General features: G+C 40.8%; 1 protein-coding gene across 3 annotated transcripts in view; it reads left to right on the top strand.

The window, feature by feature from the left end:
• fmn2b (formin 2b) overlaps window positions 1-12,184 on the top strand; it is a 40,001-nt gene continuing 27,817 nt past the window's right edge. For 2 of the 3 annotated variants that reach the window (XM_089122443.1, XM_039683312.2), the window contains exons 1-5: window positions 1-928; window positions 2,419-3,056; window positions 8,397-8,560; window positions 10,992-11,127; window positions 12,129-12,146. In XM_089122443.1, the coding sequence (XP_088978569.1) occupies window positions 30-928; window positions 2,419-3,056; window positions 8,397-8,560; window positions 10,992-11,127; window positions 12,129-12,146 (1,855 nt within the window). In that variant the 5' untranslated portion in view covers window positions 1-29. The remainder of the gene's footprint in view (window positions 929-2,418; window positions 3,057-8,396; window positions 8,561-10,991; window positions 11,128-12,128; window positions 12,147-12,184) is intronic. The other variant, XM_039683314.2, reaches the window with a different exon arrangement.

Genomic DNA, 12,184 nt, shown 5'->3' with positions numbered 1-12,184 from the left:
CTGGTGTGTGTGTGTGTGTGTTTTAGACGATGCAGAAGCTGGAGCTTCCCGTGATCAGACACAAGCTTCTGGAGGCCTTGAGCCTGGGCCGACGACAGCGGCTCATCTTCCCCCGCACACACAGTGAGGATCAACGCACACACACACAGGCGCGCGCGCACGTCCCCCGGGACCCACGCCCCTCCCTTCCCGGATTTGATCGGGAGGAGAGCGAGAGCGAGCTTCTGTATCTCTCCTTCGTCACAGCTTCCTCACGCCTCTCCTCGTCATCATCATCCTCCTCCTCATCATCACCCGAGAGCGAGCACGCGAGACACAGACATGGCGTGAGAGAGCCGCTGATCATGGGAAACCAGGACGGGAAGCTAAAGCGGGATGCAGCAGCGGCGGCGGATGAGAGCGGGGCTCACGAGGGCGTGAAGAAAGGGAAGAAAGCCCACGGGAGAGCGGGGGAGGGAGGGAAGAAGAAAAGCAAATCGGACAGATCCTCGGTGTTCCCTCACATCCGCAAGCGCAAGAACACGAAGGCCAAGGGCTTCCTGAGCGCCTCCAGAGAAGATGCGCTGGATGAGCTGGACAGCGCCCAGTCCGCCGCCAAAACACCGGACCTCTCCGGGGACGATGAGCTCGGACACTCCGACGCCGAGCCCGACAGGCCTCGTGTGTGTCTGCTTCCCGACGGGCCCGAGGACGAGGAGAAGGTCCGGAGCTCGGGCTCCGACACCGACATGTACAGCTTCCACTCGGCCGCCGAGCAGGAGGATTTGCTGGCGGACATCCAGCAGGCCATCCGGATCCAGCAGGGAGTGATGCTCAGCGACATCCAGATCCCGTGGGAAAGGGAGCGCATGGAAAACACCCCGACTCCGGACTCTCCCGAGCCCTTCACGGTGCTGGAAGCCTGTCCCGCTAGCCTAGGCAAGGCAAGGCAAGTTTATTTGTGTGGCGTTTCACACACTACGGCTTTTCACTGTGCGTTATGCAGAAACAAGGGAAATGAAAACACTGAGGTATGATACACTTATGAAATGATGGGTAAAACACTGTCTTTACTCCCAGTTTTACTCTGAGGTTTTCCGAGAAGAGGTATGCGACACTGGGTTTTTAAATTGATAAGCTTTCCATTGATGGTTTGTTAGTAAATGATCATATTTGGCTGAGCTGAGGTGTAAAAACAATGAGAAAATCGGCTTTTATTTTTGTGAGTAAATGAAAAAACTTGAAGGCTGTATATATGTACGCAGAACGGAGTTACAATAAAAGTAAGGGTAACACTTTACAATAAGGTTCGTTAGTTAACATTAGTTAATATGAACTAATAATGAATAGCACATATACAGCATTTGTTAATCTTTGTTAATGTTATTTTCAACATTTACTAATACTTGATTGAAATCTTGTTAACATTAGTTAATGCACCGTGAACTAACATGAACAAATGATGAACAGCTGTATTTTCATGAACTAACATTAACAAAGATGAACAAATGCAGTAACAAATGTATTGCTCATGGTTAGTGCATGTTAGTAAATACATTAACTAATGTTGACTAATAAACCTTATTGTAAAGTGTTACCAAACTTATCAATTTTTCTGTTATGCCGAGATTCATTAGGATATTAAGATCATGTTCCATGGACATTTTCTCGTTATGACGTATAAATCCTAATTTCAAAAATTGGCCCATGTGACCCAGGGTTTTGTGGTTCACACATGAGTAAAAAGATAAACTTCTCATCTGGCCAAACATCGGCGTATCATATTCACAACCGCTGAGATTTCCCTGATGATGACTGTCCATCACACACTGCAGATATGCTCTTCTTACTCAGTGTTTGTGTCTCGTTTCCAGTCCAAATATCTAAAGATTCTTAAATCAAGAAGCGTTTACTAGAGGAGGATAAGAATGTTTTGTTTCAAAATGAAGTGAGTTTGTGCTTAAAACAAGTAAAATGATCTGCCAATGGCGTCAGAAACATAGTCTAGTTTCTGTTTGAATTAACATTATGTTTCTGACCCCATTGACAGATCATTTTACAACAACACAACAACAAGATTTATTTATAGAGCACTTTAAAATCCAAAAGAAATGGACGCAAAGTGCTGTACAGTAAAACAATACATACATAAAAAGCCCTACACAACCATACAAAGAAACAATAAAATCAATATAACCAAACCTGGATTATCAGTTTCACTTATCAAATTTTACTTGTTTCAAGCCCAAACTCACTTCATTTAGATTTAAATACACAGAAAACAAGAGATAATATCTAATGTCATTTTCCTCCTCTAGTAAATGCTTCTTGATTTAGTAATTTTATGATATTTGTACTGGAAAGTAAGAAGGGCATTATTTCTGCAGTGTGTTTACTGCGTGTTGCTCACACTGTGTGTGTTGTTCTTTCTTTCGTCAGCGAGACGCAGATCCCGGCTGTGAATGGAGTGAATGGAGACTCGGACGAGGGCCTTTGTGGCGGCGTCACAAAAGATCCCGACCCCCCTGTTCCCGACCCCACGGTTGCCATGACGACCAGCTTCCCGGACCTCAGCGCTTCTTTCGAGAGCGCGGTTGAAGCCGAGGAGGATTCGGCCCCGAGCACGGACACGCTCTCGGCGGGGTCGGTGGAGTGTGTGAGCGCTGACGAGCCGCGGCGGAAGACTAGCGTGACGTTCCCGTCGCACACGGAAAGCCCTTTAGCCACGCGGCTCCTGAAGTCCTCGGTGAAGCCGTATCCACCAATCAGCACGTCGTACATCAAGACCACGACGCGTCAGCTGAGCTCTCCCTCGTGTTCGCCGGTCCCGTCGCCGACACACAGTCCCCGGGCCCCTCGGCCCGACAGGAGGCGGCTCCAGCGCCAGCGCTCGCACAGCATCACCGGACCCATCAGCCGGTCCGCGGACTGGACCGAGGACATCCGGGCGCCGAAAGCCGGCGGGTCAGCTGCCTATCTGGAGTACGGCGGCTCGGAGGGAACGCTGAGGACGGGCCGCGCGCGGACACCGTCTGCATCCCAGGCTCCGGCATGCGGCTTTCAGGAGGTGTTCACAGGTGAGGCTCGACACCGGCGACAGTTCACCGTGAGCTCTCGCTTCTTCACATTAGCTAATAATGAGCAATACATTTATTAACCTTTCTTATGTTAGTTTACAGTGCATTAGCTAATGCATGAACTAATAATGAGCGATGAGAAGAATCAAAAACTACTAGACTAGTGCCTTGAACAAACGCCTATAATGCGACCAGGTCTTTCCTGTAATAGCGTAAGAATTGGTTGAAAGCTGGCTAATGTTGGTAGTGTAAAGGGTTAGATGTGGTGTTTTATATGTGTTATCTATTATTGGTCTGTGTGTGTCCGTGTTTTTAATTTTTATGTGAAGCACTTTGGTTCAACCTTGGTTGTGTTTAACAGTCCTATATGTATATACAAGAACATTTATTTAATGTTAGTTCACAGTGCATTTACTAATTTTAACGGATGCAACTTTTTTTACATAATATTTGTACTTGGAAAAAAAGTGAGTGTTGCTGTAGGAGTTTTTAAAATGAAATGAAGATACAATATTAGTGGGATTTGGTGCGTTTAACCCTGTAAGGCCTACTGTATAATATTTACTTCACAAATTTCTTATATCTCTAAAGTGTCAAAATATGATGCTCAGGAAAAATCTCACATTTATTTATTTAAAGGTTTAATAAACCGTTCTATTAAAAAATATCTTTTTCTGACTTATTTTCTGACTTAAAAATATATTTTTTATGACTTATTGGTCAGACTTTAATTGGTTAAACAAGAACTGACATTAATCAATGCATTAGTTCCAGTATTAATCTTTGTTGATGGTAGTTTATAATAATATCTCTGAATGGAGGTGAAGTGACACCGTAGGTCACATGACAATAACAACATGGCGGATGTTTGATTTGATTCATACTATACAGAACTCACACTCATGTCTCTGTCCTGGAGTGAGGCATTATGGGAAGTCCAAGGCAGAGCTCTTTGTGTTAGTGAACTCGTTGTGCAAAATAAGCTGATGTTCTTCCTCAGTATTTCTGTCTTGTTTAGTTGAAATCTTTCAATTTACTGGAAGAGCAAAACCAAAATGATTATTTATCACAATTAAGTGAGTTTGTGCTTAAAACGAGAATAAATATTTCTGACTAACGGACACTTTATTTTTCTTGTTTAAAATATAAACTCATTCATTTTGACCGTTTTCTTCAGAATTAATGTAATGAACATGTACACAAATATGTCAATCAGATTTCAGAGCTTAGGCTTCATATAAGCAGAACTTCCTGAATTGACAGATCAGTGCATGTAAACACTCACGTGACGTCAGTCTGATTCTAGATCAGTGTGGCGATCAACTTTAACACTTCCGAACACGAACTGTGAGCGCTAGTGTTAGTCCTGGGGTTTGTGTTCATCGTGAGCTTATATACAAGTATAACTATAGTATATAATATATATAATATGCTGCAGTGTGTATATATAGTGTAATTGAGGATCTGGATCCCTTCTTTTCTCTGGGTCTAACACACACACGCACACACACACACACACACACACACACACACACACACACACACACACACACACACACACACACACACACACACACACACACGCGAGCAGATGGCATCGTGCTGATCAGACCCTGAGGACTCTTGTCCATTAGTGACATCACTCGCTCGCTCTCAGCCAATCAGGTGGCGAGAGGATGCTGAAGCTCAGAGCACATGTTAGACTGAATCGAGCGCCGAGATGCGGGTCGATGGAGCCGGCCGCCGGATAAACGCTAGAGACGTCATGTGACTCTAGTCCTGTTCTTCTGTTCTTGGTGATTTTAATATAAAGGACACAGTAAAGCACTGTAATGGTTCTGTGGATGTTTAAGGCACTCCGTGGACCGTTGATGCCAATAAAGCACATTATATTTAAGAGTGAAGCTAATCAGCCAATCAGAGGAGCCGCTGTAATATCAGACATGTATTGTACATTACAGACTCTCTGAGATATGACGTTCTCGCTCAGTGTTTGACTCGTTTTACAGCACAAACATCTAAACTTTTTTAAATCCAGATGTATTCACTGGGTACGCTGCGTGGCTGAAGATATTAAGTTTAGTTATTTGAGAAATTGATCAAAGTTAAGTGACAATTATTGTTTTTCTTTTAAATAAAGTCTATCTTTCTGTGTCCATTGGCAGTTTTCCTCCTTTTTTTCACTTTATTTTGATACATTTTTCAGAAAAATATATTTGGTGAATTTTGCTTTTCAAGTAAATGCATCTTGACATCTTGAAGATGTTTTTTTCTTTCCAAATGAGGATGAAAATTTTTGTTTTTGTGCCCTGTGTGTGTGTGTGTGTGTGTGAGCGTTGTTTCTTTGCTGTAAACCGCTTCCTTCAGCTTTACACTCGCTCTTACTCCTCTTGTTCTCTTCTCATGGCACGTCGGGTTACGCACACACCACGTCAAATCTCTCTAAACGCTTGCCAGTCGCCCGTGTGTGTGTGTGTGTGTGTGTGTGTGTGTGTCTGGTTTCTGTTGCTCCAGGCTAATGCTCCTGTCTTTTCTCACACTGAACTCCTCATCGGCTCAATGCTGATCCATTAAAACGACAAACATTGATAAGCTCACTGATGTCATTCATCCCGAGAGACAGCAGAACTACATCTCCCATGATGCACCTGGCTGTGTCTTGGCTCTCTGACCGTGTTCTTTGTTCTTATTGACATGCTAATGAGGTTAATGAGCTGTAAACTCGAGAGTCTCTGAAAACATCCTCAGACTCGGGAAGCTCGTTTCTGCCGTGGAATTAAAACATTTAAAGTAATTGTACGCAATTATGAATTTATTAATTGCAATTCTTACTTTTGCCATGTTTTAATGTGCGTTTGAGGATATTGTATAAAATAACTGCTGGATAGAATCGCCAAGATTCTGTTTGTTGCAGATAATTTTTATTTTTTTTATCCAAAAAGAAAACATGCGGATAAACTAATGTTAAAGAATTTCTATATTGCAATTCTGACTGTATTGCTGTTGAGTTTATATCTGACAATTCTGCTTTTTTTCTGAGAATTGTGAAATATTGGGGTTTTCTCCCGCCATTTTGACGGTTTCTGGTCGTTTCTATTTTATATCAAACAATTGTGTGACTTTATTTGTTGCCACTCTAACTTCATTGCAATTCCAAGTATTTTGAAATATATATTTCAATAAATCTCTCACAATTTTGACTTTTTTCCCCCACAAATGTAAGTTTATATCACACAATTTGGACTTTATTTCTTGCAATTATTACTGTATTTCTTGTTATGACTTTTTTTTTCCTGCAGAATTGTAAATTATATTAGATGTATCGTTTTTTTTTTCCCCTGCAATTGAGTTTCTAAAAAAAAAAACAGGTAACTGCAACTTCTCAAAATTATTTTTATTTTCTTGTTCCGTGTGGAAACCAGCTTCCACAGCAGACGGTGTGTGTGTGTGTGTGTGTGTGTGTCGGGTCTGGGTTACAGTGAGCCGGAAGCTTCAGACCGGATTGTGTGTTGTTCTTTGATGCGGGAGCGCGCAGTGATCATGTGACTCTGTGTGTGTGTGTGTGTGAGACTGAGAGCTGAAGCACTGCAGCAGTGACTCATTCACAACAGTGTGTGTGTGTGTGTGTGTGCACTGCAGAAATTACAGCGCTGACACACTCCGTGTTCCTCAGGAACTAATGGACTAACATTCCTGAATGTGTTGTAGATCCCGACCGATAAAGGACTTTTAAGGCCGATACGATACAAATATTTGGTGATTTAATAAATCTGATATATCGGCTGATATATACACTACCGGTCAAAAGTTTTAGATCAGTAAGATTTTTTATGTTTTTAAATGAAGTCTCTTCTGCTCACCAAGGCTGCTTTATTTGATGAAAAAAAAAAAAAAGACAAACAGTAATATTGTGAAATATTAAGACAATTTTAAATGACTGTTTTCTATTTTAAAATGTACTTTGAAAGCTGAATTTTCCACATCATTACTGTTGCTGATTACACATCAGTTTTCAGTGTCACATGATCCTTCAGAAATCATTCTAATATGCTGATTTTATGCTCAAAAAACATAAATTATTATTTTCAATGTTGAAAACAGTCGTGTACCATTTCCCCCCCCCCCCAAAAAAAAATTCTATAATGAACAGAACGTTCAAAATAACAGCATTTATTTAAAATATAATATTTTCTAACATTATCAATGTCTTTACTGTAACTTTTGATCAATTTAACTCATCCTTGATGAATAAAAGTATTTTCTAATTTCTTTTCCCCAAAAATAAAAAATAAATTCTTACTGACCCCAAACTTGTGATTAATGTTACAAAAGCTTTCCATTTCAGATCATTTCTGTTCTTTTGAACTTTCTATTCATCAAAGAATCCTGAAATAAAAATGTAAAAAACTGTTTTCAACATGGATAATAATCATAAATGTTTCTTGAGCATCATATTATAATAATTTCTGTAGGGTCATGTGACACTGAAGACTGGAGTAATGATGATAAATTCAGCTTTGATCACAGGAATAAATTACACTTCACTATATATTCACATAGAAAAACGCTGTTTTTAAATTGTAATAATATTTCACAATATTCCTGTTTTTTTTTTTGGAATTTTTTATCAAATAATTGCAGCCTTGGTGAGCAGAAGTAAAAACATAAAAAATCTTACCGGTAGGACAAGGACAAATATGTTGTACAATATGACCAAAAGTGTGTTTTACGTCTTGCAATGTCAATAAAAAATAAAAAATAAAAAAAATCTTACCGATCTAAAACTTTTGACCATAAAGTCCAGAAACGCGTAACAAAACAAACAGATTTCCCTAACATTAGTTATTTGTAGTTATTTATTTATCCTCAGCCTCACTAAAATGATGATGCAGTTTAAAAATAAACTTGATTGTTTTTATTGTTACAACAAAACAGAGGAACATCAAATTATGTTAAAGTTCTGATAAATAAAATGTATAAAAGATATGAAGATATGAAACTTAGTCCCAATATCTAAAATCTACTACTGAGTGATGCACTAAATCCAGAGCGCCCTCTGGTGGACAAACTATGCAACACCAACACTCATAACATGGTTGAAGGGTGTTTTATCCGTTTTGAATTTTTATTAATTCATCGAACATTATAAATGACGATACCGATAGTTTGGAGACTAATTAATATGACTTTTTACTGCTTTTTCTTTTTAATGCATAAAAATGCTAAATGTATCTTTTATTCCATAGTGCAATGCAATCAAGCATCCTTTGCATATTAAACTGTCCGCGTGATAGTGTGTAATTCAGATCAGAATATGCTAACATTAGTGTGTGTGTGCAGGCCGGACGCTGCTGGAGCGGTTCTTCCAGCAGCAGGAGCGCAGCGAGCCGGAGGAGGTGGAGAGGATCTGCTCCCGGATCCTGGCTCTGGGTCTGCTGTTGCCCTTCAGCGACTGCTTCCGGGAGCCCAGCGGCAGCAGCACACACATCGGGCCCAAGTTCCACGTGAGTCCGCTACACCTCACACTCACTGCGTTACGCGGCTGGCCGCTGTACCTCTTCACACCGAATACCGCTGTTGATTTCCCAATCAATCTCAGAAAACAGCGTCTCCTCGACACGAACAACACGAGCTGAACTCTCCCAGTCTCAGATTACACTACAGTGTTTGTGGGCGGAGCTAAGATACACTGTTCAGCCAATCAGGACCACAGACGGACATTATGCTAATTACAGGGTTCGTTCAAGGTGCTTAAATTTCAAAGTCAACTTCAAGTACTCTTAGTCCTGGAAAACTGCCATATTTATGAAAATGTACTTTGAAAAGTGCTTGAGTTATTTAAATGCAAAATGAAATTTCTTTTAACAATATTTTTAGGCTAAATGATCACTGATAAACCCCCAGCAGACCTTTTCTCGATACCAAGTACACCAACGTTATAATATAAAATATTATTGAACAGTAGTAACCATTATCAACTTTGTATTTAATATATATAATAAAATACACTGTAAGTTGTATTTTGGATGCGTTATATTTGTAATTTGAGTTAAAAATATACTAAAGATATTGTTTGATAAGTGTGATCTCTGATTGTGGTCCTTGAAAACTAAAGTAGTGCTTATTTATTTTCCAGCATCTGTTCGAACGGATTTATCGTTTTTGCTCCATATTTTATTTATTTTATTATCATTTTATGGTTTTGGTGTCTTGTTTTCTGTCGGCTGGTTTTGAGAATTGACAGTTTCTTGAGCAGGTAATTCAGCCTGAACTGAGCTCAAGTTTAAATCTTTGGATTGGAGGTTTAGACACACTAATGAATGAACGCATTTTTTTCTCCTCTTATTGGCTCTGGTTGGCATCATGTGATCTGCTTTTTGTTTGTGATTGGCTCTGACCAGAAATAGCTCTGCATCATCATCTTATTCCCAAGAAGCTGAGAACCGTCCGAGCATCTGCTGACGAGCAGTCTGATACGCCTGCCGCTGTTAGCCTGAATATTGGAGTGTATAGAACAATTATTTTTAGAATGTTGCTGTGAGTGTGTGTGTGTGTGTGTGAGAGTGAGTGAGAGTGTGAAAGTGAGTGTAGCACTTTCTTTACTTATTTACAGTACTGGCTCGGCGCATGTAAATCGGAGCTCTCTGATTGGCTCCTCTTCAGTGTACGACGTCATTTAGTGAATAATGTTGTTCTCCAGTACGCAAACCCTCCACTGCATCACTCTCTCTCTCTCTCTCTCTCTCTCTCTCTCGTTAATGTAACCTGATCTCACTGCAGGATCGTCAACGGGTCAGAATCGTGTTGTTATCTGGTGACGCGGGACTGAGCCGCGCTAGGGCCGGATATCAGTGTGTGTGTGTGTGTGTTTCCGCTGAGTCACGCATCTGAGGTTTAACATGGAGACCGACAGCACCAGCGACTGAAGTGCATGTGTGTGTGTTCGCTGCACGTGTGCTTGTTGCCACGGCGATGGGCAGCGGTGCGGGATGAGAGGATGCAGGTCATGTGATCAGTGGTCATGAAGAGGACGGAGGAACACGACTGGACCCGGTCCGGCTCGATCGCCCACAGCGAGCTCCTGCAGGTCTGACCTCTGACCTCTGAGTTCACGAGCAGGTCATAGATCCCTGATCAGCGTCTGAGAGTTAGTCGGTAGAGTGTCGGTTCGTTTGGTTGTTCTCTATAAAGTTTGGTTCCAGGGTTCATGTGGACTACAGTGCACCTTTATTTTAGTGTCATTAATACGGTTTATTAATATTTTTTGAATAAATATTAATATTTTGAAAGTTTTTAAATTTATGTTCCCATTCCATTTTTGTATGTGTAATTTTGTTGTTTAATTTGTTTCTTTTTAACCGTAAAACTTTGACCAAAAAGGGTTGTTAATTACTTGTTACTTGAATTAGATGTTATTAAAATAAAAAATGCCTAATTTTGAAAATTGATCTTGTAAAATTATTTTTATTTGCAAATGCTGGCCTGTGTGAGGCGCTGTTCCTCATCCTGGCCTGTGTGAGGCGCTGTTCCAACATCTGAGCCTCAGTTCAGTTTTCAGCTTTTGAACTCATTCCTTCATCTTCAAGCATGTCACTGTGTTTATTCACTTTAAACAATACAGATTTGTTTCAAAGCAGCTTTACAATGTCAAAAACACTGTAATGTCCTCATAACCTCCACTCCAGCTCTTGTTTTCAATGCTTCCATCAAGGATTGAGTCTCTCTAAGCCCCGCCTCTCTGAGAGCTTCTCAGCTCTGATTGGTGGGAAACCAAACGCTCATTAGCATATCTGAATCTCAGCTCACAACACTCAGCGTGATCTGGAAACCATGTTTCAGAACTCTCGCTCTCTCTCTCTCAATTTCAAATTAGCTTTATAAGCATGACTGTGTAACACAATGTTATATTTAAATACACTCTCTCTCTCCCCCCAGCATGATCAGCTGTACACATGGGCGGCAGTGAGCCAGCCGCCTCCATCGCTGGAGCGTTTGCCTGGACATCTGAGGAGCCTGTGGCTCCCGACCCGACCCGGAGACGAGCGGCCCGAGCCCAAATACACAGAGGACGGTAGGAACACTCTCTATAAGCCATAGACTGTAAAAGCATATGTGCGAAGTGTGTGTGTGACGTCACCCGTAGTGTTTCTGAAGCCCAAAGTGGGCGGAGCCGTCCGTCGCCATCTTGGCCGCGTTTTTACATGCAGGTCAATGGGACTGAGTCTCTTCTGCAGCGCCTCTAGTGGCCAGTGGAGGAACTGCAGTCATCAATCCAGCATGGGTTTGTCCCTATTCAAATCATGCCTAAAGTGGTGACTCCCAGGAAGTGACATTATTTGGCTCTCCTGTGAAAGAGAGATTTTCCTGGTTAAATCAAGGTCAAAAAAAATTTTTGGGCAAGATGGCGGGAAGATCTCACTCCATTCTCTCAAGTTTAGTTCTGACTGCTTTCGTCACACGGAAGCGTTCATTTACATTTATTTACAATACATTTACTCTTGCTCTCCCTGGGAATCGAACCCATGACCTTGGCGTTGCAAGCGCCAGCGCTCTGTCTTATTCAAACAGAAAAGTTATTCATATTTTTTATGTTGTGTATCGTCAGAAAATGGTTAAATCGCATTTGAATCACTCAAATGTTGGAATCACAAACCTATAAAACATTTCATATAATATTAACTTTATATTAAAGAATTTCAAGTGCTCATTTCATTTGACCCTGTGTGATGCAATGATTATTATTAATGTTGAGGAAAAACAGGTCATATTTTTATGAAAACTGTGGTGCATTTTATTTATCAGGATTCTTTGATGAACAGAAAGTTAATTTGAAATAAAATCTCTTGTAACATTATTACTGTTTTTACTGTCACTTTTGATCAGTTTACTGCGAAACGCATAGAAAACACTGATTTGAATTTGCAATTTCACGGTTTAACTGTATTTTTGATAAGAAAAGGCAGTCTTGGTGAGCAGAAGAGACTTCTGTAAAAACATAAATAATCTTAATTATGCAAGGTTGCTCTCGTAGAGTGTCTAAACTAGATTATTTCTCTCACTGGTGGTTTGCAGCGGTTGAGGAGCAGGAGGGTGAGTAACTCAATCACATCTGTGTCGTTTAACATCGT

This window comes from Pimephales promelas, chromosome 17 (assembly GCF_988280905.1).
Source record: "Pimephales promelas chromosome 17, fPimPro1.hap1.1, whole genome shotgun sequence".
NCBI lineage: Eukaryota > Metazoa > Chordata > Actinopteri > Cypriniformes > Leuciscidae > Pimephales > Pimephales promelas.
The sequence above is the reverse complement of the archived record's forward strand: the minus strand, read 5'-3'. Positions and strand labels throughout refer to the sequence as shown.